Source organism: Oncorhynchus mykiss, chromosome 8 (assembly GCF_057628025.1).
Source record: "Oncorhynchus mykiss isolate SJ-2025 chromosome 8, ASM5762802v1, whole genome shotgun sequence".
Lineage (NCBI taxonomy): Eukaryota > Metazoa > Chordata > Actinopteri > Salmoniformes > Salmonidae > Oncorhynchus > Oncorhynchus mykiss.
Window position 1 is genome coordinate 13483987 of NC_143029.1, and position 26591 is coordinate 13510577.

Genomic DNA, 26591 nt, shown 5'->3' on the forward strand with positions numbered 1-26591 from the left:
AGGGTTTAGGATTACATCATGGAAGTAGAACAACCCTGTAACTACAGTAAGTGCCTGGTGGTTCCATACTATCCATAATGCAATCATACATTTCTAAGATTTTGTACTTCGTTTTGAAGGTCTGCTTCAGAGGTCGGTCCTTTGTCCTTACTAACATTTTAAGTGTAATGTTAGAGAGTTGTTAGGGTGTTTCTGATTGTAATGTTAGAGAGTTGTTAGGGTGGTTCTGATTGTAATGTTAGAGAGTTGTTAGGGTGTTTCTGATTGTAATGTTAGAGAGTTGTTAGGGTGTTTCTGATTGTAATGTTAGAGAGTTGTTAGGGTGTTTCTGATTGTAATGTTAGAGAGTTGTTAGGGTGGTTCTGATTGTAATGTTAGAGAGTTGTTAGGGTGGTTCTGATTGTAATGTTAGAGAGTTGTTAGGGTGTTTCTGATTGTAATGTTAGGGTGTTTCTGATTGTAATGTTAGAGAGTTGTTAGGGTGGTTCTGATTGTAATGTTAGAGAGTTGTTAGGGTGGTTCTGATTGTAATGTTAGAGAGTTGTTAGGGTGGTTCTGATTGTAATGTTAGAGAGTTGTTAGGGTGGTTCTGATTGTAATGTTAGAGAGTTGTTAGGGTGGTTCTGATTGTAATGTTAGAGAGTTGTTAGGGTGGTTCTGATTGTAATGTTAGAGAGTTGTTAGGGTGGTTCTGATTGTAATGTTAGAGAGTTGTTAGGGTGTTTCTGATTGTAATGTTAGAGAGTTGTTAGGGTGGTTCTGATTGTAATGTTAGAGAGTTGTTAGGGTGTTTCTGATTGTAATGTTAGAGAGTTGTTAGGGTGGTTCTGATTGTAATGTTAGAGAGTTGTTAGGGTGTTTCTGATTGTAATGTTAGAGAGTTGTTAGGGTGGTTCTGATTGTAATGTTAGAGAGTTGTTAGGGTGGTTCTGATTGTAATGTTAGAGAGTTGTTAGGGTGGTTCTGATTGTAATGTTAGAGAGTTGTTAGAGGGTTCTGATTGTAATGTTAGTTGTTAGTGACCTTATGTTTACTATGTGGTTGGAGTGTTTGTCTAAAACTATATGCGTTCCTTAGTGTAGTTCTGTTCTATGTCTAGTACTATATGTGTTCCTTAGTGTAGTTATGTACTATGTCTAGTACTATATGTGTTCCTTAGTGTAGTTCTGTACTATATGTGTTCCTTAGTGTAGTTATGTACTATGTCTAGTACTATATGTGTTCCTTAGTGTAGTTCTGTACTATATGTGTTCCTTAGTGTAGTCATGTACTATGTCTAGTACTATATGTGTTCCTTAGTGTAGTTATATACTATGTCTAGTACTATATGTGTTCCTTAGTGTAGTTCTGTACTATGTCTAGTACTATATGTGTTTCTTAGTGTAGTTCTGTGCTATGTCTAGTACTATATGTGTTTCTTAGTGTAGTTCTGTGCTATGTCTAGTAATTTATGTGTTTCTTAGTGTAGTTCTGTGCTATGTCTAGTACTATATGTGTTTCTTAGTGTAGTTCTGTACTATGTCTAGTACTATATGTGTTTCTTAGTGTAGTTCTGTACTATGTCTAGTAATTTATGTGTTTCTTAGTGTAGTTCTGTGCTATGTCTAGTACTATATGTGTTTCTTAGTGTAGTTCTGTGCTATGTCTAGTACTATATGTGTTTCTTAGTGTAGTTCTGTGCTATGTCTAGTACTATATGTGTTTCTTAGTGTAGTTCTGTACTATGTCTAGTAATTTATGTATTTCTTAGTGTAGTTCTGTGCTATGTCTAGTACTATATGTGTTTCTTAGTGTAGTTATGTACTATGTCTAGTACTATATGTGTTCCTTAGTGTAGTTATATACTATGTCTAGTACTATATGTGTTCCTTTGTATAGTTCTGTAGTATGTCTGGTACTATTTACTATATGTGTTTATGAATATCTCTGTCTTGCAGAGGTGTATTTGTATTTTATCTGTCAGTGTCTCTCTGAGTCTGACCTGCATGAGGAGCATGTGTTTGGGTGTTTTAGGTGTTTTCCAGGTCATCTTTGATGCCTTACTAGTCTGTGTATCGTGTTAGGCTACTTTCAGATCTCACAACGCCTGAAAAAGTGTTAAACCAGCATCTCTGAAACCACATTAGTTTCAAGTTTCACGTTTTATTTGTCACATGCACAAGTGCAGTGGAATGCTTAACTTACAAGCCCTTCACAACAGTGCAGTATTCAATATTAAATATATATTCTGTATTCTCTCTCTCTCTCTCTCTCTCTCTCTCTCCACTCCACTCCACTCCACTCCACTCCAGACCTGCAGGAGCAGATGCAACGTGCCATGCAGCTGGAGGTGGAGAGGAGGATGGCGGAGGACGAGGCTGCCCGCCTGGAGGCTGAGCGTCAGGCCGCCCTGCTGGCCAAGGAGGAGCTGGCCCGCCACGCCCAGGACCAGATGCACAACCAGGAGCAGCTGGTGAGAACCACCACACAAACATCATACGACCATGTTATAACATTATACAACAATGTTACAACCATCTGACAACATGTTACAACCATCTGACAACATGTTACAACCATGTTATGACAACATGTTACAACCATGTTATAACATCTTACAACCATGTTATAACCATGTCAGAATCATGTTACAACCATGTTACAACCATGTTATAACATCTTACAACCATGTTATAACATCTTACAACCATAACCATGTTATAACATCTTACAACCATAACCATGTTATAACATCTTACAACCATGTTATAACCATGTCAGAATCATGTTACAACCATGTTACAACCATGTTATAACATCTTACAACCATGTTATAACATCTTACAACCATAACCATGTTATAACATCTTACAACCATAACCATGTTATAACATCTTACAACCATAACCATGTTATAACATCTTACAACCATGATATAACATCATACAACAATGTTACAACCATCTGACATGTTATAACATCTTACAACCATGTTATAACATCTTACAACATGTTACAACCATGTTATAACATCTTACAACCATGTTATAACCATGTCAGAATCATGTTACAACCATGTCACAACCCCCCTATAACCTTACTGCACTGTACCATAACGCTACCATGTCACAACCCCCTTATAACCTTACCTCACTGTACATTAACGCTACCATGTCACAGCAAATTGAAACCCTGCTATAACCCTACTATACTGTACAATTCTGAAATTGACCTATCTGTGACACAAGACTGTGTTAGCCTGCTGAGCTTAAGCCTAGACACCACCTCTTCAACATGTAAAACTCCAAACCTCACCTCACTAGCGCACTGTGCAGAGCTGAAATTAACTCCTCCATGCAGCACTGAAGACTGCGCCTCTGTACCTTACTGTAATAATGTCCTTCACCACAGTAAAAGTGGACTACATCCCTTTATGCCAGACAGTGTCCACCCCACCCTGCTCTGCACCCTGCACCCTGCACCCTCCACCCTCCACCCTGCTCTGCACCAGACCACACACAGGGTCACTGTAACAGACCTGACAGTAAACCTGTAGTCTAGGGAGAAGACTATTGACAGTGGAACACTGAGGCTGTTTTTACAGGGAAAAGTTGGGACAACAGCCACTCTGAACCAACCCCATAACAGAGCAATGTGTCATGATAAACAGATAAAGACACCAGACAATAAGCTACTATAAAACACCAAAATGGTCCGTCTCTGTGAAGAAACAGAATGTAGGATACGCTACAGGGTTTGCTCTAATGGGGCTTTCCTCAAACATGTAATGCCTCGCTATGAACCCATATATACAACAGGCACCACAGGCATGAACATTACAACACAATCTACTGTTTCTCTCAACATCTCCTCAGCTTTAACTAGGTAGACTGGAATCTCCAGTGACTAAGCAGCAGTCTAGCCTAGCAACCTGTTGACTGTTTTCAATAGAGGCTGTGTTGGCCCTTTTTGGGCCAGACACCAATTTTACAGCTGAACACACTTGACAGATGTGTTTTATGGTCAAGTATCCCCACTGTGTGTGTGTGTGTGTGTGTGTGTGTGTGTGTGTGTGTGAACAACAAAGCAGCGTACTGAGCCCTACAATAAGCACTAAGCACTGTACTCTACTTGAATGTACTCTACTGCAGGTCTCTCTGGTACAATGGTGTATCTACTATATGGCCCACACCATACCAGATAGAGGACTCCAGATGAATATAATCCGTTTAAATGGCGCTGCCCATGCTGTCAGAGATGCCAGGTTGGCACAGATACAAATATGAGTCTTCTATCTAACTCTATGGCCCACACTGAAGTCATTATACCTCATCACCAGATTATTAGCCCCAGCACTTGAGACAGACTGGACTCTGGCCAGCCCCAGCACATGTTGAGACAGATTGGACTCTGGCCAGCCCCAGCACATGTTGAGACAGATTGGACTCTGGCCAGCCCCAGCACATGTTGAGTCAGATTGGACTCTGGCCAGCCCCAGCACATGTTGAGACAGATTGGACTCTGGCCAGCCCCAGCACATGTTGAGACAGATTGGACTCTGGCCAGCCCCAGCACATGTTGAGACAGATTGGACTCTGGCCAGCCCCAGCACATTTTGAGTCAGATTGGACTCTGGCCAGCCCCAGCACATGTTGAGTCAGATTGGACTCTGGCCAGCCCCAGCACATGTTGAGTCAGATTGTAGTCTGGCCAGCCCCAGCACATGTTTAGTCAGATTGTAGTCTGGCCAGCCCCAGCACATGTTGAGTCAGATTGGACTCTGGCCAGCCCCAGCACATGTTTAGTCAGATTGTAGTCTGGCCAGCCCCAGCACATGTTGAGTCAGATTGGACTCTGGCCAGCCCCAGCACATGTTGAGTCAGATTGTAGTCTGGCCAGCCCCAGCACATGTTGAGTCAGATTGGACTCTGGCCAGCCCCAGCACATGTTGAGACAGATTGGACTACTCCGCCCTGTAATGCTCTCAGCCCTGAATTAAAACCTGTAGGCCTCCACACTATCCCCTCCACCCATGTCTCTCCATCCCTTCCCACAGACCTGTAGTCTTTTGTGTACTGTACCCAACTGTCTGTGACCTGTCGCCCTCCTCCTCTGTCCTCCTCCTTGTCTCTCCCAGATGTGTAAGTCCTCACCTCTTTCCCTTCTCTCCTCTGTTGTCTCTCTCAGGCCGCGGAGCTGGCAGAGCACACAGCTAGGATCGCCCTGCTGGAGGAGGCCAAGAGGCGCAAGGAGGAGGAGGCTGACACATGGCAACACAGGGTGAGTCGCCCACACACAGACATGAACAAATGCATGCACGCATATGTACGCATGCACAAGCACGCACAGTTGGATGCACACACACACGCACACACACGATCAGGGTTCTATTAAATCAGATCCGCTTTAGCCGGTGTCGGAGGTGAAACTGCATTAGAGCTGTTAAATCCACAAGCGGCTCCCTGCACTATACCTAAAGCGGATATTGCCATTGGCTGCATGGAGTCGCATTAACACAGAATGTGAGATGTAATCTACACCTCTGTTAGGCTGATAGAAATCCTAATTACTTTGTTGAATGATTTTTCAATTTGAGCGCTATTATTTCTTGATAGCCTACATTTTCTCGCTCTGAACTTCTAACGAGAGTGGGACGGCTGTGGCTTCGTGACATTGAACAAGGTCAGCTGCTCACCGATTTGACAGCACCAACGTAGTTACACCTCCGACAACGGCAATATATCAGCTATGCAGGTGTCGGCTATCGCCGGTTAACGCTTGATCTGATTGAGTCTAAGCCTGTGTCACACAGTCAAGTAACTGTAGTTACTCTACCGTTGACATGGAATCACTTTTTGCTGTGGCTCAAGATGAGAACAGGTTGCATTGTAATGTGGGGCATTCCACAGTGTTCTGTAGTAATAACCCTCTCTCTCTCCCTGTCCTCCCACCCCACCCCCCCAGGCTCAGGAGGCCCAGGACGACCTGCTGAAGACCAAGGAGGAGCTGCAAATGGTGATGACGGCCCCCACTCAGGCGCCCCCTCCCCCCATGTTCGTGGAAGTGCCCATGTTTGTGGACAACCAGGACTTTTTGATGGTGGAGGAGCAGAACGACAGCGAGAACAACAGCACGTACAGTGCCGACCTGCAGAACGAGGGCTTCAACGACCACCGCCTGGAAGAGGAGCGCCTCACCGAGGCCGAGAAGAACGAGCGTGTGCAGAGGCAGCTCATGGTAAGAGCAATTAGTTTGCAGCAAGATGTGCAAATTTGCAGGGATTGGTGGGTTGCTTAATGGGTTGAGTATCACTTGATTGATCACTTGATTGATTGTTTAAATCATTAATTCATTAAATCACTCAGTCTTGAATCATATATTACTGGTTGAAAATCAACCTACAGTTGAAGTCAGAAGTTTGTATGCACCTTAGACAAATACATTTAAACTCAGTTTTTCACAATTTCTGACATTTAATCCTAGTAAAAATTCCCTGTCTTATGTCAGTTAGGATCACCACTATATTTTAAGAATGTCAAATGTCAGACAAATAGTAGAGAGAATTATTTATTTCAGCGTTCATTTCTTTCATCACAGTCCCAGTGGGTCAGAAGTTTACATACACTCAATTAGTATTTGGTAGCCTTTAAATTGTTTAATTTGGGTCAAACGTTTCATGTAGCCTTCCACAAGCTTCCCACAATAAGTTGGGTGAATTTTGGCCCATTCCTTCTGACAGAGCTGGTGTAACTAAGTCAGGTTTGTAGGCCTCCTTGTTCGCCCACGCTTTTTCAGTTCTGCCCACAAATGTTCTATAGGATTGAGGTCAGGGCTTTGTGATGGCCACTCCAATACCTTGACTTTGTTGTCCTCAAGCCATTTTGCCACAACTTTGGAAGTATGCTTGGGGTCATTGGTCGGAAATGGGTCTTCCAAATGGACAATCGTTAACTGATTTCTTGAGATGTTGCTTCAATATATCCACATAATTTTCCTACCTCATGATGCCATGTATTTTGCGAAGTGCACCAGTCCCTCCTTCAGCAAAGCACCCCCACAACATGATGCTGCCACCCCCGTGCTTCACGGTTGGGATGGTGTTCTTCGGCTTGCAAGCCTCCCCCATTTTCCTCCAAACGAAATTATGGCCAAACAGTTCTATTTTTGTTTCATCAGACCAGAGGACATTTCTCCAAAAAGTATGATCTTTGTCCCCATGTGCAGTTGCAAACCGAAGTCTGTCTTTTTTATGGAGGTTTTGGAGCAGTGGCTTCTTCCTTGCTGAGCGGCCTTTCAGGTTATGTCGATATCGGACTTGTTTTACTGTGGATATAGATACTTTTGTAACTGTTTCCTCCAGCATCTTCACAAGGTCCTTAGCTGTTGTTCTGGGATTGATTTCCACTTTTCGCACAAAGTATGTTCATCTCTAGGAGACAGAACACGTCTCCTTCCTGAGCGGTATGACGAACAGGTCACAGAACTACTACTAACAGGTCCCAAACATCATCACGAAGGGACAATTTTAAATGAAACAAATAGCTAATGCAACAGTGATGTTAGTTAGTAGGAGATATGAGTCTTTGAAATTACTTACCACGGATATAAAGCACTCCACACGTCATCGTGTGGAAAAATGGCCTAGAAAGGCAAGCGACAGCAGCGAACAGCCTACTCTGCCCCTATTGTGTCTGCTGCTGCGCTGCGCTTTTAGCTGATCCAACGTTACAACATGGCAATTGGTGCTTTGGAAACATGCTAAAGTACAGAATGACTGCTGGGAACATGTCTACAACTTCATCAGCAAGCTGTCAAACTATCGTAATTAAGTGCCAAGCTACACACTGTTTATCAGTAGTGCCCAACATCCTTAGCTAGTTAGCTAAAATTCCATCCCTGCGTTTGTCAGTGAAGCTAGTTAGCAGCAGGCAAGCTACAACAAGCTAAATCAGCTGATGAGTTCACTGGCAACCGATATACTTGCACATATTTTGTGCAGGAGTAGAGAGATGTAATTTTGTTTTTACAACTTTCTCACTGTTTCATGGCGAGTGAGTCATGCACAAGACAGGTTGCGGGAGACAATGCTCGTCAAAAAAGTGTTGATTGGACATCGTCTCAATGCTCATTTAGCCCAAAACACTTACAAATTTGTGATCACTATCGAACACAACAGCAAGTGGCCATGTGATAAAGGGCTTAGGGTTCAAGTGTTAGGTTTGAGGTTCAACCTATGGCTGAGATAGATAGATAGAACGTCATTGCCCCTAGCAGCCACATACTCAATAGAACCACCATGCGAAATAGGACCATATTCTGCATTTTTTATTCATGTGGAATTAAATGAATTTCTCTTGTTGTTTTAACGGAAAACAGATAAAAATGCAGTTTTCCAAAACAAATTTTCCAAAACAAATTTTCCCATTTGTCACATCGCTAATTCTGATTGGATGGTACAGAATTACATATATTCGTATATTTACTCGGTAGTCCACTAGAACAGATAATTATAGACTAATAGGTGAAAACTACTTATCCAAATATGGCATTCAAATTATGTTACCAGGGAGCTAAAATGGTAGGTGAAAATATATGGTTAACAACTCGAGTTTCCCTTCCAGGAGAATGTGTCATTGTCAGTCTGGAATAAGCAGCTCTAGCAGAGGAATTTCTCTGTCAGCATTGTGGTAGTTTCTCAGAATAGCGTGGCTTCTGAGCAGAAGTGAAGCGTTTAACACAATGCATACGTACTATTAGTGTCTAAATGTAATATATAGAATATTCTGGATATATTTATTGGATTATTATAAAGATCTGGTTCAAATCCAGATCTTCAACAGCTTGTTGTCCTGTTGTTCACTCATGTCCTTGGCATGTTCCTCCCTGGTTGACTTCTTCTTGACTCATCGTGTTCCTCCTTGCAGGCCCTGAGCTCGGAGCTGGCCCAGGCCCGCGACGACACTAAGCATACCCAGAACGATCTGCTCCACACGGAGAACGTGCGCGCCGGCCGGGACAAGTACAAGACCCTGCGGCAGATCCGATCGGGCAACACCAAGCAGAGGATTGATGAGTTTGAGGCCTTATAAGAAGGCCCCTCCCAAGAGGCCATGAGGGCCACACAGCCACGTACCCTTTCTGAATGGTCACTGAACTAATCCCTCCACTGCCACACACACACACACACACACACACACACACACACACACACACACACACACACACACACACACAGGAGCAGTATAAAGAGAGTGAGTGATACACACATCTGCCTCACCACTTTTACCAGTTCCCCCTTAGTGAGAACTTACTCCTGTAAAAAGGCTTATCAAATTCTTGTAAGAAAACTTACTAGTGCCAAAATATATATTATTTTCTTTTAGCATAACAAATCTTCTTTCTGTTTTGGTTATTTGTAATTTGATGGATCAAACAAAATCACTCACCATTATTTTTAACCAGAGGTGTGGGACTAGACAGTAATAGTACGCCATGATGTGCACCTGATAGACATCAAGTACAGCCAATCAGAGCCTTGCTTTTTGGTGTTTTCTTAAATATGGTGTCAATTTTGAAAAAGGGTAATATATATTTATTTTTTTCTGACAGGGACCACTCAGAAAGGGGAACATACAGTATATTAACTTCATACTCTTACTTGCAGAAAAGTGTACTATGTTCTGTTTCATTGTTTTTCCATAATATTTGAACACTTTCATTTATGTTTAATATTGCTCTACAGTATCTGGGAAATCATGAATAGTTTAATATTTATACGATAAATGGTTCATTTAAAAAAAGGGTTATTTCCTCTTGGTTTGTATATTTCTGCTATTCTACTAATGATCACAAGAACATTTAAAATGTATCAGGTTCTATATAAACCAAAATAATGATAGTTTTGTGTTCCATAAGGTTTTCTTTTAGATCAGTAAATTAAAGAGATTTATTTGTAAATTATAACTTTCTTTTTATACTTTAGAAAATATTCCACTGTATGTCATCAAATCAACATAAGGAGACCATGCAGTCCACGGTAGCTAGCAGCATTTTGCCATGCAGTTCACGGTAGCTAGCAGCATTTTGCCATGCAGTTCACGGTAGCTAGCAGCATTTTGCCATGCAGTTCACGGTAGCTAGCAGCATTTTTCCATGCAGTTCACGGTAGCTAGCAGCATTTTGCCATGCAGTTCACGGTAGCTAGCAGCATTTTGCCATGCAGTTCACGGTAGCTAGCAGCATTTTGCCATGCAGTTCACGGTAGCTAGCAGCATTATGCCATGCAGTTCACGGTAGCTAGCAGCATTATGCCATGCAGTTCACAGTAGCTAGCAGCATTATGCCATGCAGTTCACGGTAGCTAGCAGCATTTTGCCATGCAGTTCACGGTAGCTAGCAGCATTTTGCCATGAAGTTCACGGTAGCTAGCAGCATTTTGCCATGCAGTTCACGGTAGCTAGCAGCATTTTGCCATGCAGTTCACGGTAGCTAGCAGCATTTCCAAGGCATATTATTTAAACTGGATTTTATAATGAGGTGTTTAGCATATTGGCAATAAAGATCTATGATTACAGCTTCATACTGTGTTTTTACTTTCTGCTTTCTGATCTTCTGACTTGAGGGAAAAACGTTAGCTAGGGGTTAACTACAGGTTACAGAAACTCATGAATAGAAAGAACAAGAAGAAACTAAGAAAGAATGAGACAACCACATGTTTTCTTATGTTGTAGACAGTCACTTTCTCAGACGTTTAATAACTTTCATTCATTCAATGTTATCAGGTGAGCATGCTTAAAGCACAAGGAATATTCCCCTCAAAATACAACTTAACATGATTTTCCACTTGAACACCTCAGTTGTAGGCCATTTTCCAAGGAAAGTGGAAAAATCATGTTGGGTTGTATTTGAGTGGAACGTCCCTTTAAAAACAGTAATAAAGAACAATAGGTTTCCTTTTGAGTAGAACATCCTTTTAATACATAAAAGGTCATCAATTGAACATAAATAGTTAATAGGAGGGACTTTCACTAAGAAAGGGCCTGACAGTCAGTGCAAATAGAGGTAAAGGTAGAGTAGGGGCTCTATTCAGTCTGTATTGCAGAAATGTAAAAGTCATTTCATATTGAGCCGACATCCGCAACGTTTACCGTAAATGCAGACTCCGCTAATGTGGGAGCATTGCCTTTAAATTACGCTGAATTTCTGCGATACGGATTGAATAGAGCCCTTAAAGTGCCACGGTTTTTCTTGTGGAGAGACCGTGTCCAGTCCAGGTGCTTTTTTCCCCCTGTTGACTCTGACATCATGTTCTCCTGCTGTTGATGTTGGCTTGCATGGGTAAACTGAAGTCATGCCACATGTTGGGTGTCTGCAGCACCAGTTGCCATGATGACCCTAAGAAACACGTGGTTAACAGAGAGTGCCAGGTCAGTGACATCATCAGTCCTTCCTTGCTTCCTCTCAAATTTGTTCAATGTTTTATAGTTCTGTGAAACCAGAGACGGCACTAAGCTGAGTCCATCACACAGAGAGAGAGAGAGCACGAGAGAATGAAAAGAGAGAAATTATATGCTAAGGAGAGAGAGTCCTCAATACCCTGTAAGGTGAAATTGAGGAAACAGGTTTCACCTGATGGCCCTCTAAATTCCATTAGTGTGAAATAGGACATTGGTGCTCTTGTTAATTCAATTATCATTGACGTTTGACTCAGTCTGGGATTTTAGACAACTGGAGTTGGTATTAGATGAAGTAAACCCAGTTGAAGAATTTAAAAACAAATAATGTATCTCACCTCAAGCCCCCTTGGATGGGCCTGGTCAAACTTTTCTATTTACGCCATTTCATTTTCATGCAAACTGATTCAAATCTACTGTATGATTGTAAAGGTATGACAGACAGCCATATTACCGGCTTCCATTCTGACCCAGCCCAGGAGGCGGTCTGAGAAGGTAAAGGGGGCGTGGTCCCAGAGGTCAAGTTCCAGAGTGCAGATCTGGAGGTCATAGGGCGTGACTCTGCTGAAGAGCAGCTGGTGAGACCACGCCGGACTGGGCTTCTTCAGGACAGGGGTCCTCTGGACCAGCTCTCTGGACCCGGGAAGAGTCAAGCACCTAAAATACAAACATGTAAAGATAAACTGTTATGGGATTTTTTATGATATAATGACTAAATGATGTATACATTTAGCTTAGAATTATAACTAAACAGAATACTACTCTGTTACTGTATGAATGTATGAATCTTATTATAACCATAATACTGAATATGATGTGTGTAGCTTGTGTCAAGAATTAGAACAAGGATTTTCTGTTCCTTGTTAGAAACGAATGGAGCTATCGTCAGACCGGCTGGAATACTGTGTTCCTTACAGGACATTCTGTCCCTACCCAGGGAGGGGAGAGACCTTGGGCTTGTAGTAGATTGTTTAACAGGTGGCAGACAATGTGAGAAGGCTTGTGAACTATATTGCCATTGTATCTGAGAGGAGGAGGGACATTTATGACAAAACGTGAGGTATATAAACCAATGTACATGGTATTATGACCAGAGCTCTACGCCATTGATTAATTTTGAGACTGGTCTCTGTCCATTTTATGCAAATAAGAATCTTACAAATTCTTAGAAACGGACAGTGTTTTAATTGAATTGGTTAATGAACACAATAATTAAATTCCTCTAACATAAACATATAGTTCATAAAACACACACACACACACGTACTGTATGTATGCATGAAACACATGTACTCATAGATACATAAACACATAACACACCTAAAACAGACACACAATATCACACCCCAGCAAACACACACACTAATCATACATTTACCCTTTCACATAGGTGTTCTGACTGTTGTTTGCTTTAGTGGGCAGATTTTTGGCACCAGTAACAAGAACAGTCAGTTGACCAACATCATGTGGTCCAATATGAACCGCTGTGAGGAGGAACAAAATAAATCAAGGTCATTTCAAACCAATATAAGGATCTTCTGACCACTGGTACTGTAAAAACACACTGTAAACTGTTTCAAAATCAGGTCTTATTCATTAGACACCAAACAGGTGAAAACAAAATGAAACAGGGAGGGACTAACTGAGATATAAACATTTGTTTTCTGTAGCAAAACGTTTCGGTGCGTGAACGGTAGAGAGTCAACTTACCATCTGTGTGGCAAACCCAGGACGGCTGGGACAAGGAGGTGAACTTCATTCTGACCAGCAGTTCTCCTGCTGTATCCTGCTCTACTGCATTCCCTTCTGGACTCTCAGGCTATTGACCGAGAGAGAGAAATAAGAGTGAGATAGAGAGAGGACAGAGGAGACACACCAGCAAGTTGAACAAAACTTTTTCCTAAAAATATTGTTTTATAAAGATAAAGGGTATTGTGTGAACGTTTCTTCATGGTCAGCAGTTATACCCTACCTTTGGACACAGGGGGTACCAGTTGGAGCCCTGGGTGGTGCTGTCCTTAAATATACAGCCCTCCAGCGGGACGAGGACCTCTCCCAGAAACACCTTGTTCTTCAGGGTCGCAGAGTGCCACACAGACACCTGCAGAGTACTCCTGGACAACAAGGGGCTCTCCATCTGGCACTGTGCATCAGGGAATACAATACATAGGTGGGTGAAAAACAGGAGATTTCATTGCCATGTAGCCTATTCCACTCACTACTTTTAAGCCAGTTCAGGGTATTCTTTAGACACTAAATTGAAGCTTGTTTTGATTTTAAGTTGAACAAGTTTTTACTATGTTTTGTAGTGTCCAAATGAATATGACCCATAATATTTGTCTCCTTACCTGTAAAATGTCATTATAAATGGGATCCGTTGTGTTCCTCTTGATAGTTGTCTTCAGTTTGCTGCTCTGAGACTTCTCCGGCAGTAGGTAGACTTTGACGTACCTGCCCATGATGTTGACACATACAGTACAGCGTGAGGAGATCTAGTTTGCAAATGGATATATCAGTACAACAGAGAGTAATAATCTGTTATGAAAGACATAGAATTACTAGAATGGGCCTCCCCAATCAAGTCAGCATTCAATGATGGGTAGGGCCTATTTCTATAATCTGGTGTATTGAGTAATAATGCTTACGGGTGACACTTCTTCCTCTTGATATCTCCATATGCCAGGTTTCTGCAGCCGTTTATTGTGATCTCCAGGCAGGAAGTGATGTGGTTGAAGGCGATGGCGAGCTTTAGCTCCCCTGTCACTCTGTTGATCTCCAAGAGACCACAGTCTGTACCAGTGCTACTAGCACTACTGCCCTGTAATATTAATTATATATATTTTTTATATACAGATCAACATGTCACATTGCCTCTTTAAAAGGATGTTATGACAGCATAATGCAGGTCTATTCCGTAATGTATTCAGATGATTTGGATGCATTGCTTTCTAGCTTCTCCGCCAGCGACAAGACTATGCAGCTATGCGAGACATGAAAAAGACACGACAACCACATAACAACAATCCTTATCTGATAAAATGTCAAATAGATTGTGAAGTTTGGCACGAGCTGCTGTTGCACAAGTCCCTGTGTTCTTTATGTCTCTTTTCTTCATCATCAGGGCACTCAACTCACCCTCTTTCCCCATGAGTACTCTGAACCCAGGGAAAGGTCCTCATCCGCCCCTGATGAGAAACTGCTCTGGTCATCATTCCGGCTCTTCTTGAACAGGTTGGTAAGACTGGGGCCTTTGGTAAGCTGTGAGGAGAGAGGTTGTGTCTGTTGAAATATGGTATACTTTTGTTCATTTTCTAGTGAATTTCCAGGGAAGCGCAACTGGTACTTGAATCCGGGTCCCTGCGTCTGTCAGTCCAACATCTTAGCCATTCCACTGAGAGGCTTGAACCTCTTGACAAGATGGAAATGTGTATCATTATTAAAGGTTGTTCCAATAGCTGTTTCTAAAGTCTCCCTCTTTCCTGTCTGAAATAGTTGTCAGTGTCATACGTGTCATATGTAGGTGGGGTCTCTTTGATTTTACCCCAGGGGTTTGACAAAATATATGTGGTCTGTGACTTGATAGTGTGATACTTTGACAAAGTTGAGGGGTTGATATGTATTTGGTTTCTCTTACATTGTTGTATTTGTTGATGTTTGTGTCAGAGAGGCTTTTCTAGCCAGTGCTCTGTCCCCGCCTGTTGTCCACTGTAAGAAGATCCTGTTCCACTCGTACATCCTGTTGCGACCTGGAGAACCCTGCAACCCGAACGGTAGGGCGGATAACACACACAGACCGTCTCCAACCATAACATAGCACTTCTGACGTGCTGCTTGCGAACAAGCTTCAATATAGATACAGTATCATATCTTATCTTATTTCCTAGGTGCGGTTTCCTTAACACCGACAACTGATCGCAAGGATATCTTATCGACAAATTACATTAAGGTTTGCGATAACGCTCAGAGGAAATGTGTCACTGTTTTGACTTTCTTGGATCCTAGTTCTCACCAAGATGTACATAAAATTACTTCATATTGAAAGATCATACCGTTTTCTTTTTTTACAGAGACCTTGGCTGCGTTTCAAAATCATAAAAGACACACCCTAGTCCACTTACCTTATGCCCTTGGGGGAATCCCTGTAGCCATATTTGTCTTCGGTCCAAATGACTAGCCAAGCAAGGGAAGTTTGCACTGAAAACCTCTGCGACAGAAGTTTCCTGGACTCAAACTCAGTATTTCTAGTGGCACAGCTAGCACAGTGATGCAGTGCCTTAGACCACTGCACCACTCGGGAGGCCCAGGGTGTGTCTTTAAAGTGTTTGGAATGCAGCCTTTTTCTTCGTAAATACCAAAATGGCTCAAAAGAGTCACTTACTTCTCATGTGGCTTGTGAGGGAAACCATCAGGTCCTCCATAGACTTGGTGAATGGTTTTTTAAAGGAATTGTTCAGTCCCTAGAGATGATTGACAATACATCTGACAGACCAAGTCATAATTGTGGTTCATGAAACTGTGAAGGAGTGAGCCCTTCACAACCTCTTTATTGAATAAAATAAGTTGTATGCAGAATCCCTTTCATTTTAACAATTCATAATTCCAGGCAATTCTATAGCTGCAATGTCAATTGCACCTCTTGGATTTTTTGGACATCATGTTCAAATCATCTATAAGTGACTTTGTTGAGCTTCAATCAATTTGAGATACTTTTGGATGATTTGGACATGATGCGCGAAAAATGCTAATATCGGGCCCATGACTTGAGTGGGATTTGTGCCACAAACGCTAAAATGTTAGCACGTGGAAACAGTGCTAGGGAAACATAACCAAAGCATGGATTGCTGCCAGACCATGTCCATAGACTGCTTACAGAGGAAGGAAACCAACCTTTTACAATAAGTTAAGCATTTTTGCACATGTTACTTCTCAGATGGTTTTTAAAGCCTTTTAAGTGGTAGATCATTTGGATATCTTTATTTGACCTTACCCCTGATCTGCTGAAGGATGGACCATCGTAATAGGGTGGAGCGGTTGGAGGAACGACTGTTATATGACTGGAAAGTGAAACACACACACAGAGAATGCTATTTCCATATTTCTATTAAACATGACCTATAATTCATCACAATATAAGTTAAATAGTTTTTCTTCCCCCCCAAAATGTAGTAGTTAAATAAGCAGTTTTTCTACGTTTGAACGGTGTGGGTGTATACTGGTTGCTAAAAACAGTAATAACAAGTAAACAGCTGATTGGCCAGGCCAGCCAATGAGACGTCTCGGCCAAAAACGTGACATCACGTTATATGAGGAAATGCCAAACATTTTTTAAACAGTCAGATAGTTTGAAGTGGGTTTTTTTAAGTGTTTTTTTTCCTCTCACAAATGTATGCTTTGGCCACACAAGTATAGGATAAGTCAACCATTATTTGGGCATGACTTAACAGAATGAGCTTTTAAAAGTGATATTTTCACTGAACAGTGTTTTGCACACCAATTTCTGATGTTTTTAAATATTGATAAAGTACATACCTGCATCCATCTGTGTCTAATATCTCTATCAGACACTATGGTCACATAATACAGTAGTATACAATACATTTATAAATTATGACTGCCCATTGACTCACCTCAACCTCTGGTAAGACTTTAGTAGCTTCTCCCCAACAGTCTCATGCCTTTCTGTAAATTAAAAGAGTATTGCTATAGCTGCCAACACCAGTACACATACACTATTAAATATTACTGTTATGGACTCTATCCCACTCTCCCGGGCAATGTCCTAGCAGACAGAAACAATGCATTATTCAGTCAAAGCAGTTCTCTAAACCATACACACATTAGAAGATTATGTAGAAGACCACTTTTCAATACCATGCAAAACAACTGAAACACATCTAGCTGTATGATGTATTACTTGACTAGTCCTGTACTGTATAGCTGTGTTTTTAGACATACTTTGAGTGCATATGGCTTCATACTTTTTCATACTGCCATTTTACTTCTGAGAGAATTAGGCATGTGAGGGGTAAAGGAAACAAACCCGAGTCAGGTGGAAATTTCTTGGCCCTTTCTTCCAAAAACCACTCCCCGGACCTGATCTTAACCTTCCTAAGAAGTGTGAAGAAATGCATTTGAGATAAATTATCCTTTGTTTACCAGGGCTGTTAAATTCTGGTCCTGGAAGGCCGAAACACTTCTGGTTTTTGTTTCTACTTGCTAGTAAATTACACTCACCTGTTGTCCCAGGTTGGAATTAGTCCCTTATAAGAAGGACAGGATGAAACCCAGAAGTGTTTTAGCCCTCCAGGACCGATATTGAACAGCCCTGGTTTAGATTACAAAGGAAATACTGTACATTTTGTCAGTTCATTCTCTCAACATGTTAACACGCCTTAAAATATTGAATAAAGGATAGAGGATACCAATAATAAAGAGGTTAGAGCATACAGTTAGAGGTTAGAGGTTAGAGGTTAGAGCATACATTCTATGTTACGGCACTGAGATGACAGTATGTTATTGCACTAACATAAAAGTATATGTTATAACAATTACATAACATTCTATGTTACAGTGCTGACATGTGAGTCTATGTTACAGTTTTGGTATTGACATAACTTTCTATGTTACGGTTCTGACATCTAAGTCTATGTTACAGCACTGACATGCCTCCTACCTGTAGGCGTGGCAGACGGTACACTTCCAGTCCAGGGCGGACACGCCCACACGACACTTGTTGCAGACGCGGTGGCTGCAGCCTCGGCACACGGCGCCCGAGTTCCAGAACATTCCCAACGGCCTCTGACAGCGGGCGCAAGTCCTTTCGCTGTACTGCCGGGCAAAACTCTTGGCACCTTTCCTTCGGATCTCCTGTAGCTCCGTCTTCAGCCTCCTGTAACAGTAGATGGTCGCAGGTGGGGGATACAGCACAGGAGGTTGGTGGCAACTTAATTGGGGAGGACAAGCTCGTGGTAATGGCTGGAGTGGAATTAGTGGAATGGTATTAAACACATGGTTTCTATGTGTCTGATGCCATTCCATTTGCTTCGTTCTGGCCATTATTATGAGCCGTCCTCCCCTCAGCAGCCTGAGGTACAGTAACGATGGCAGTGGTTTAACTGTACTGATCATCTCTTCGCATCCACTTTTCCTGTCAGTCAGCCACTGGCAATTCATTCTAATGAAATGCATTATAGTATTAATGATACATTTTACACCAACGATTGTGAATACTATTTTGAGGAGCATCAGTTAAGCGTTGTCATTGTCTCCACAATTCCTGAAGTACCCTCTGAGTGTTGTTGTTATACAGTGTGTCCATGCAGTAAATGTGAAAAGCTTGGCTGAAGTAAATTATGTTGTCTACCTTATCCTGTCGTCATCCGTGCTGCGCAAAAGTTTGTCTCTCTGAAGAACCTCCAGAACCTTCTCTCTCTCCAGAGCCTTGAGCACGCCCAGATCCATCTGTAAAAATGTGAGTTTCTTTCTTCTCTCGTCCCCACTTTACCTCTCTAGTCTCTCCTTTTCTCTCTCTCTCTCTCGCTTATTCTTCTTCTGTCTCCTCCCTTTGTTCCACCCTCTTTCTCTTTTTATTGGGTGCCGGATGTTGCTTCAAGCTGGACGACGTCTTCACTTGTTACCAGACTGAGGGCAGAATGAAAGTCATGTTGATTTCGCTGCACAGTCAGAGACATCCCATGTCCCCGTCACGATATTCACAGAAGCTCTCTCCGCTTCGCATCACAGACCTTGATGTGTTTCTGCCCTGGTGACCAGCACTACCTCTTACGCTCTGCTCTCTAACCCATTCATAGTGCTGCATCCAAGAAGCAAACTCTGACCTACAGTCACAGGGATCCTCTTCACAAAGTCCGATGACTGATGTTCACTTTGTTCACTAGGACAAGAAAAGAGCAACCAGTCATTTAGTCATTGTAGCCCTCACAGTAACGTCCCACTCACTAAGGCAGAACAGGGAAAGACCAACAGAATGACAATGCCGCATGCTGTGCACAGGAGGTTGGTGGCCCCTTAATTGGGGAGGACGGGCTCGTGGTAATGGCTGGAGCGGAATAGGTAGAATGATATCAAATATATGGTTTCCATGTGTTTGATGCCATTGCATTAACTCAATTGCAGCCATTATTATGTGCTGTCCTCTCCTCAGCAGCCTCCACTGGTGCTGTGTATAATGCTACAGTATCAGAGCCATCTGATAACCCATTGAACGTATCTCGCCCTTCCTCCCGACTCCTGTATTGTACACTTGCCCTTAATGTCACAGTGCTTTGCTCAGAATAGTAAATCCCATTTGGTCCTGCCACAGCTCCCACATGCACCGATCCTCTCACAGCAAGCTGACTACTCTGCCACGGTAATGTAGTGATGCTCCAGTGAAGGCATCACACACACACACGTTATCCAAATGCCAACCGCTGCATTATTAATGTCTCTGTTTTTCTTTTTTTAGTTTGGGAGGTGGGATGTGAAGTATGGTGAGAAAGAGCGTCATCAGAGTGTATTTTGGTTTGGGAGAGGAGATGTAATCTGAAGCTTGGTGAGAAAGGGGGATAGAGCCTCATTAGTGACTGGATGCCATCATGTGTTGTCTCTGCCTTTCTCCATGACAGCAGAGGGCCACTGTAAACAATCAGTGTCACAATTAATGTGATCAATCCCCCATGGCGAAGCAGCAGCATCTTTATGGTTCTGCCCCAAATGACACCCTATTCCCTACAGCCCTATGGGTACTGGTCAAAAGTAGTGCACTAGATAGGGAATAGGGTGTAATTTGGGATGCATTTTCTGCATTTCTGATAAAGAGAGTGGACAGGAGACACTGAGCAGAAAGAGTGCAACAAGTGTAACAAGTTTTCTCCTATTAAATTAACTGCTATCTTTTGATAATATACTGTAGTTATACAATACAATATTATAATATATTAATATTCCATGTATAACTAAAAGTAGCTCTTCCACTTGTTTCTCAACTGTGTGCAGGGGTTGAAATTATGCCTATAAAAAATATGAGGTATTTTCAGGAGCTGTTTTTCAAATGCAGCATCAGACTTTAGCCTAACTTCAATACCATTTACAGCACTAAATTTGAATGGCAAATGTCAGTCCGTTTCTGACCGTCATATTAAACCGTTAAACTGTCATGGTGAAATGCACTAATTTAATGATTACCGGCGCTAGCAGACCACCATGACAGCTTAAGTGTAGATAATGGGGATGAGGGCTATGCTTGGTTAATGAGAATGATGAATTCCCAGACGTGACGGTGACCTGATTCAATCCACCACAGTAATGACAGTAGGACACCTCACTGTGTGTGTGTGTGTGTGTGTGCACGTGCGCACACACACACTCGCTTAGGGCCTTCTGGGGGTCCTAAGCGAGATTTGGTTGCCCCCCCCCCCCCCACCACCTCCTCATGGATGGCATAACATTTTAGTGGCCCTCCTCTTGACGGCAGAGAGAAAATGTAAGTTTGAAAGTTTATTTCTTGTAATTTTACCATGGGGCGGAGAGAACATTTTGACATTTTAAACATCCAAAATTATTACTTTTTGGCTGAAAGACAATGTCCATAATTTACACAACAATTTAAGTCAATAAATCATTGTATTATATATTTCAGGTTGATGTGGAAATCCAATGTGGTAACTTCAGATATTTTCAGTGCGTTTGCCCTATTTTTTTATTTTTTTTTACCAGTAAATTGACTGAGACAACCTGGGGAATAGTTACTGGGGAGAGGAGGGAATGAGCCAATTGGAAGCTGGGGATGATTAGGTAGCCAGCATGGTATTTGGGCCAGGACACCAGGGTTAACACCCCTACTCTTACAATAAGTGCCATGGGATCTTAGGCAACCACAGAGAGTCAGGACACCTGTTTAACATCCCATCTGAAAGACAGCACCCTACACAGGGAAATGACCCCAATCACTGCCCTGGAGAATTGGGATATTTTTTTTTAGACCAGAGGAGAGAGTTCCTCCTACTGGCCCACCAAAACACCACTTCTAGCAGCACCTTGGTCTCCCATCCCGGACCAAACCTGCTTAGCTTCAGAGGCAAGCCAGCAGTCAGATGCAGGGTGGTATGCTACAGGCCGTGTGTTATGACAAGCTAATACTTTTCAGTCTACGTATCTTTTCAGGGCTGGGTTTTATTTGAATGTTACCACCAACCAGCATGGCATTTATTAATCAGAAACACTTGCAAAGTTATTCCTCTTTGCGAGTCGCGAGTGAGCTGAGCAATATAATCGATGATCTTTAGCTGAGCCAAACAGCTTTTCGCCTGAGCTATGGAGCAAATGTATTGTTTTGCACCTCCACTTTTCTTAACCAGCAAATTATCATAATCCATTAGATAATTTGTCAAGTTTCACTTATTTTTGAGCCAGTCTGTATTTTGTAAATGGTGAAATTGATTGCATTTTGGAATCCCGCTTCCCCCGTCGCTCCGAGATTAATGGTTTGACCATGCTCCCATGCTTTGATAGCCTTATACCAACCATCCTGATCTCGCCAGCTCACATTCTGGCCCCGTTTCAAGCTCAAAGTAGACGGCCCTAAACCCTCAGCCCTTTGGGGAATTCCATCGGTTATATTTGTCGTCAGTCCAAATAATTAGCCAAGCAAAGGAAGTTAATTGAGTTTGCGAGTGTACAATGATGTTCACTTCGAAGCCTGAAACGCCCAATAATTAAATTCGCAATGATTGTACATCCGCTAAGAAAAGTCCGCCAAAGCATGGAACCTCATCGTCAATATGGAGTCAACATACAAATGTAAGTAAAAACGAATTTGAATAAGTTAGAAATTGTGCTACTAATCTATATACATGTACTTTCTGTATTGATTTGTTGTTAATAAAAAAAATAGTGTCCACTTAATTAGAGGGTGTGTATTTTAAGTGTTTAATGCAGATTGTGTTTCGTGTAGAGAAACAGAATGTGAGCTCGCGAGATCAGGATGGTTCGTACGAGGCTACTGCTTTGATTAGTGCATCTAGAAATCACAAGTGTCTATCCGATAATGAAAAGGCATCCGCACATTTATTTTTAGCGGATGTATCTATTTTGTGCTGTTACATTTCTATTGTTGTTTCGTGTCAGATGCGTTCAGGTTGTTGATACATAACAGTATAATTTGCGGCGTGCATCATGATCAAAGTCATTGTACTTTGTATAATTTGACTTCCCCCTAGTTGTGAGAACCATGTCATGTGCACGGGCCAGTGTAGTGAACTATATGTAATTACATTTCTAGTTTAATTACATTTTACAGTAGCTTGGTGGTAGCCTAACTAAATTCAAATCTTGGTAGTGTTTTCAGTTGTTCATTACTTTTTGACATGTGGTATAGCTAACTACTGGAACTACACAATCCTTTTTTTGCTAAATGAAAACCAAATATGGGTGAAGTTGGCAAGAATTTACAGACTTGTTTAGCTTGAAACACTTTTTGTGTGCCTAATTATTTTTGTGTTTAGGCTAAATTACACATTCTGTTGACATTGGACTATGGACATTCTGTTGACATTGATCTGTTTTTTCAATTTATGGTCTATGACATTTCAGATTTAGATACGATAATTATCTAGTAGTTTAGATGTAGTGAACTACTTTTTCCAACTTTAGCTTTAATGTAACTGAAGTTCCAGTGTGAAGTAATTGGTAGCTAAGTAAACTATATTTTCAGTGTAGCTTCCCCAAGACTGGCACGGGCTGATTTGACATTGCTGTAGCTAAGCCTGTGTCATTCTTCAGAGGTGAAACATAAATGAGAATTTCCGCAATAGGACAGAAAGCAAAATTCCTACAATTCTACACAATTTGTCATGACTTATGCCATGTTAATATGATATGAGTGAGAATGACTAACAAGATCAATGTGGCCACATGGTGGTCAGGCCCCCTAGTCATGTGCGCTGTGTGCCTGGTTGGTATTCGGCCATGATTAACACAAGTTTAGATAGCTGACCAATTGTCAGCTAATTGAGTGACTGACATAATAAGAGAGAAACTGCTGATGCACAACCAAGTTTTGAGATTGAATGAAATTGAATTTTACTATTCTTACTCTCAATAGTAAATTGAGACCCCGACTGAGTTAATTAAAAAAAAAGTGGGCACCATGAGAGTATAGTGCGTTCTCACAGCAGCCGGGGGTCCTAAGTGTGACCGCTTATGTCGTTTATGCCTGGAGCCGGCCCGGTGTATGTGTGTGGGACCACATACGTGTCTGTCTGCTGTGAGAACTCATGTGGCCCACAGACACGTTACCCAAGCATATACACGTTTCCTGGAAGAAGTTACCTCGCTGCTAACCAATAATTACTTACCTTACTCAACTCGTCCGAAGAGATGTACATAGCAACAGGAGACACCACCATTTCTTCAGTGGTGTAAAGTAATGAAGTAAAAATACTTGAAAGTACTACTTTAGTAGTTTTTTAGGGTATCTTTATTTTACTTTACTATATTTTTTACTACTTTTACTTTTACTTCACTACATTCCTAATAAAAATTACTATTTTTACTCCATACATTTTCCCGACACCCCAACAAATTACTATTTACATTTTGAATCCTAGCAGGACAAGAAATGGGCTAATTCACACACTTCTCAAGAGAACATTCCTGGTCATCCCTAATAACTCTGATCTGGCGGACTCACTAAACATGTGTTTAGTTTGTAAATGATGTCTGAGTGTTGGAGTCTTTTTCCACCATTGCAGTTCTGTATCCTCACAGTTCAACACAGATACCAAATAAAGCTCCTCTGAAATAGGTTGCATTTCTCACCAGGGTTGAGATCAATTTAAATTCAGTCAATCTAGGCAAGGATAAGCAATGGGTTTCTCCATGAATTGCTAAGTTAACTCCCTGAATTGACTGAATTGAAATGGAATTGACATGTGGTGACTACAACAGTGTTTCTCACAGAAGAGATCTAAGCGCCCACCGGCTGCCGAGCCATGGCTATGCAGACAACTAAAAGAGAGCACAGATGAAACAACCACAGAATAGAAACCTATGCATTGCTTTGCAGCAGATTCAGAATGAGAGCAATTTCAAACACCTACAGTACCACTCACAGTCATAAAGACAAATCCTAAATGCTCTGTAGAGGCTGTAGATCACTTTAAAAGTAATTTACCTCCTTAGTATACTGCTGAGCATTGCAGTAACGGAATATGCAATAGTCCTATACTGTGGATGGCAACTGGAAGGACTAAATCCTAAGAATCATCCAGCAATGCCAGGGTTAGGTAGAGGCCACCAAGCTGACAAGGCCTTGAGGCATTGACCTCATGGAATACCTAGTTTCTTATATTATCCTTAAAATTGCCTCATGTGCAAACCAATCAAACAAAGAAAAAACAATTGTGGCACTTACTGAAGAACAGCTACTGTATCAGCTGCATGAGCCGTTTCTTCTCAAAGCCCCCCACCAAAAAAAGTAAAACAGTCAGATGAAGACAGGATCTTACCTCTTGAGCTGAGGCCTCAGTGCTGTTTGTATGACTCGTGGTCACCCTGAGAGAGGCAGATTCTTATGTGCAGCCAAGGTAACAAGGAAAACACTTCACTTTCTGTTTCCTTCCTTCCTGCTGTCACACAACTGCTGCTTGACAGAGCTGAGGTGAATGAGGTTGGTTGAAGTGGCCCCGGGTGCAATTTCTTCTTCCTTTGGTTTTCTTTGTTGAGGGCCCGGTTTAGGGTGTGTGTGGCAGGGGAGGAAGTATTTTTGTAAAATTAGCCATTGTTAATGGAACCCCATTGTGAGAGGTTTTGTTGTTGTATTGTAGGCTCTGCCTTAATTTGTGCTGTCTGACACCTGGAGTTGCAAGGAAAACGGTCAAGGAACAATTGTTTATTTAAGGACTAGTCAGCCCTTTATCTCTTTGGTACAGTATCCAGAGCACTGAATGTGGTAGAATACTACTATAGGATCCATGTCTGGTTTCTGTCTGAATGTAATGCGATGCGAAGCGGCAGAGAAGTCAGGCGCAGGAGAGCAGAAACTGATTTACAACGGTTGTGGTTAATAACCAGAAACCACCGTCAACAGAATAATTCAATAAATGGGTCAAACAAAACCCTGTAACTAACAGCATACCGTGCACAAGCACAACAACAAACAATTACGGACATGGGGGGGGGGGGGGGGGAACAGAGGGTTAAATACTCAACATGTAATTGATGGAATTGGAACCAGGTGTGATGGAAGACAAGACAAAACTAATGGAAAATGAAAAGTGGATTGGCGATAGCTAGAAGGTCGGTGACGTCGACCGCCGCCCGAACAAACCAACTTCGTCGGAAGTCGTGACACTGAAACTTGTTTACTGAGGATAACTCGGATGCTATCTATATGGATGTATGATCTCAGTGGTCAGGGTGAACTCTGAATTACTATATGCAAAAACTTTTTATGGTCCTCTCAGGCAGTGGCGATTTAAGCATGTCAATCTTGGTGTGGAAAACTCTAAGCCACAACACAACACTAAGCAATGCATTAATTGCACTATGAAGCTGACAAATGGTGCCCACAAATTGTTAGTACCTACATAAAGCTGTCTCAACAGCAGAGATTTCTTTTCAGCACCATGGAGTGAATCCTTATCATTGCTACATCTGGCTATCAGCAGAGCCTTGTCTGGCAGCAAAACAGTTAATTCAGCCTAATTTACTGCCTTTAAAAAAACAGATGATATGGCTGACTTGCTGAAGCAAATGTGGTTTCTATTGACAATTGAGATGTACAAACTATGGCATAAGGGGACGACGAGCAGATAAGAGGCAATCCGTAATTTCGACTAAGACATTGAGCGAGTTAGGATGGATGTAGTGAATATAACTATGTGTTCAGCACTTTTGAACTGTACAGCGACAGAATTCAGAACATTGGCTTACAGTATTCTCCCTGTACACCAAGTCAGAACTGTAGGATAAATAAAGGGGGCATATAAGCAGACAATGAAAGCTCTTACAATATTTGATGGTGACATTTCTCTAAAACAGGCTATAGACTACATGTACACCACCAAGTCAGAACAGTAGGCTAAGTTATGAGGGGGAAAGGGACCTACTTATTAGGGTCAGGCACATGGGCTATTAACAGATTACTAAACAACATAC

At 41.8% G+C, this 26591-nt stretch overlaps 2 protein-coding genes across 2 annotated transcripts in view; one reads left to right on the forward strand and one right to left on the reverse strand.

The window, feature by feature from the left end:
- Positions 1-10558, forward strand: part of ezrb (ezrin b) — a 56877-nt gene extending 46319 nt beyond the window's left edge. The window contains exons 12-15 of the mRNA XM_036984802.2: positions 2292-2452; positions 5167-5259; positions 5944-6216; positions 8904-10558. Of these exons, the coding sequence (XP_036840697.1) occupies positions 2292-2452; positions 5167-5259; positions 5944-6216; positions 8904-9068 (692 nt within the window). The 3' untranslated portion in view covers positions 9069-10558. The remainder of the gene's footprint in view (positions 1-2291; positions 2453-5166; positions 5260-5943; positions 6217-8903) is intronic.
- A 135-nt stretch (positions 10559-10693) lies between these two features.
- sytl3 (synaptotagmin-like 3) lies at positions 10694-25023 on the reverse strand. The gene is given in 16 exon segments (XM_090242596.1): positions 10694-11373; positions 11887-12089; positions 12811-12916; positions 13143-13251; positions 13405-13575; positions 13781-13883; positions 14078-14250; positions 14568-14690; positions 15067-15188; positions 15811-15889; positions 16420-16486; positions 17060-17111; positions 17473-17540; positions 18106-18321; positions 18796-19326; positions 24941-25023. Coding segments are annotated over 15 exon segments (1782 nt in total). The 5' UTR covers positions 18894-19326; positions 24941-25023; the 3' UTR covers positions 10694-11281.
- Positions 25024-26591: the final 1568 nt, after the last annotated feature.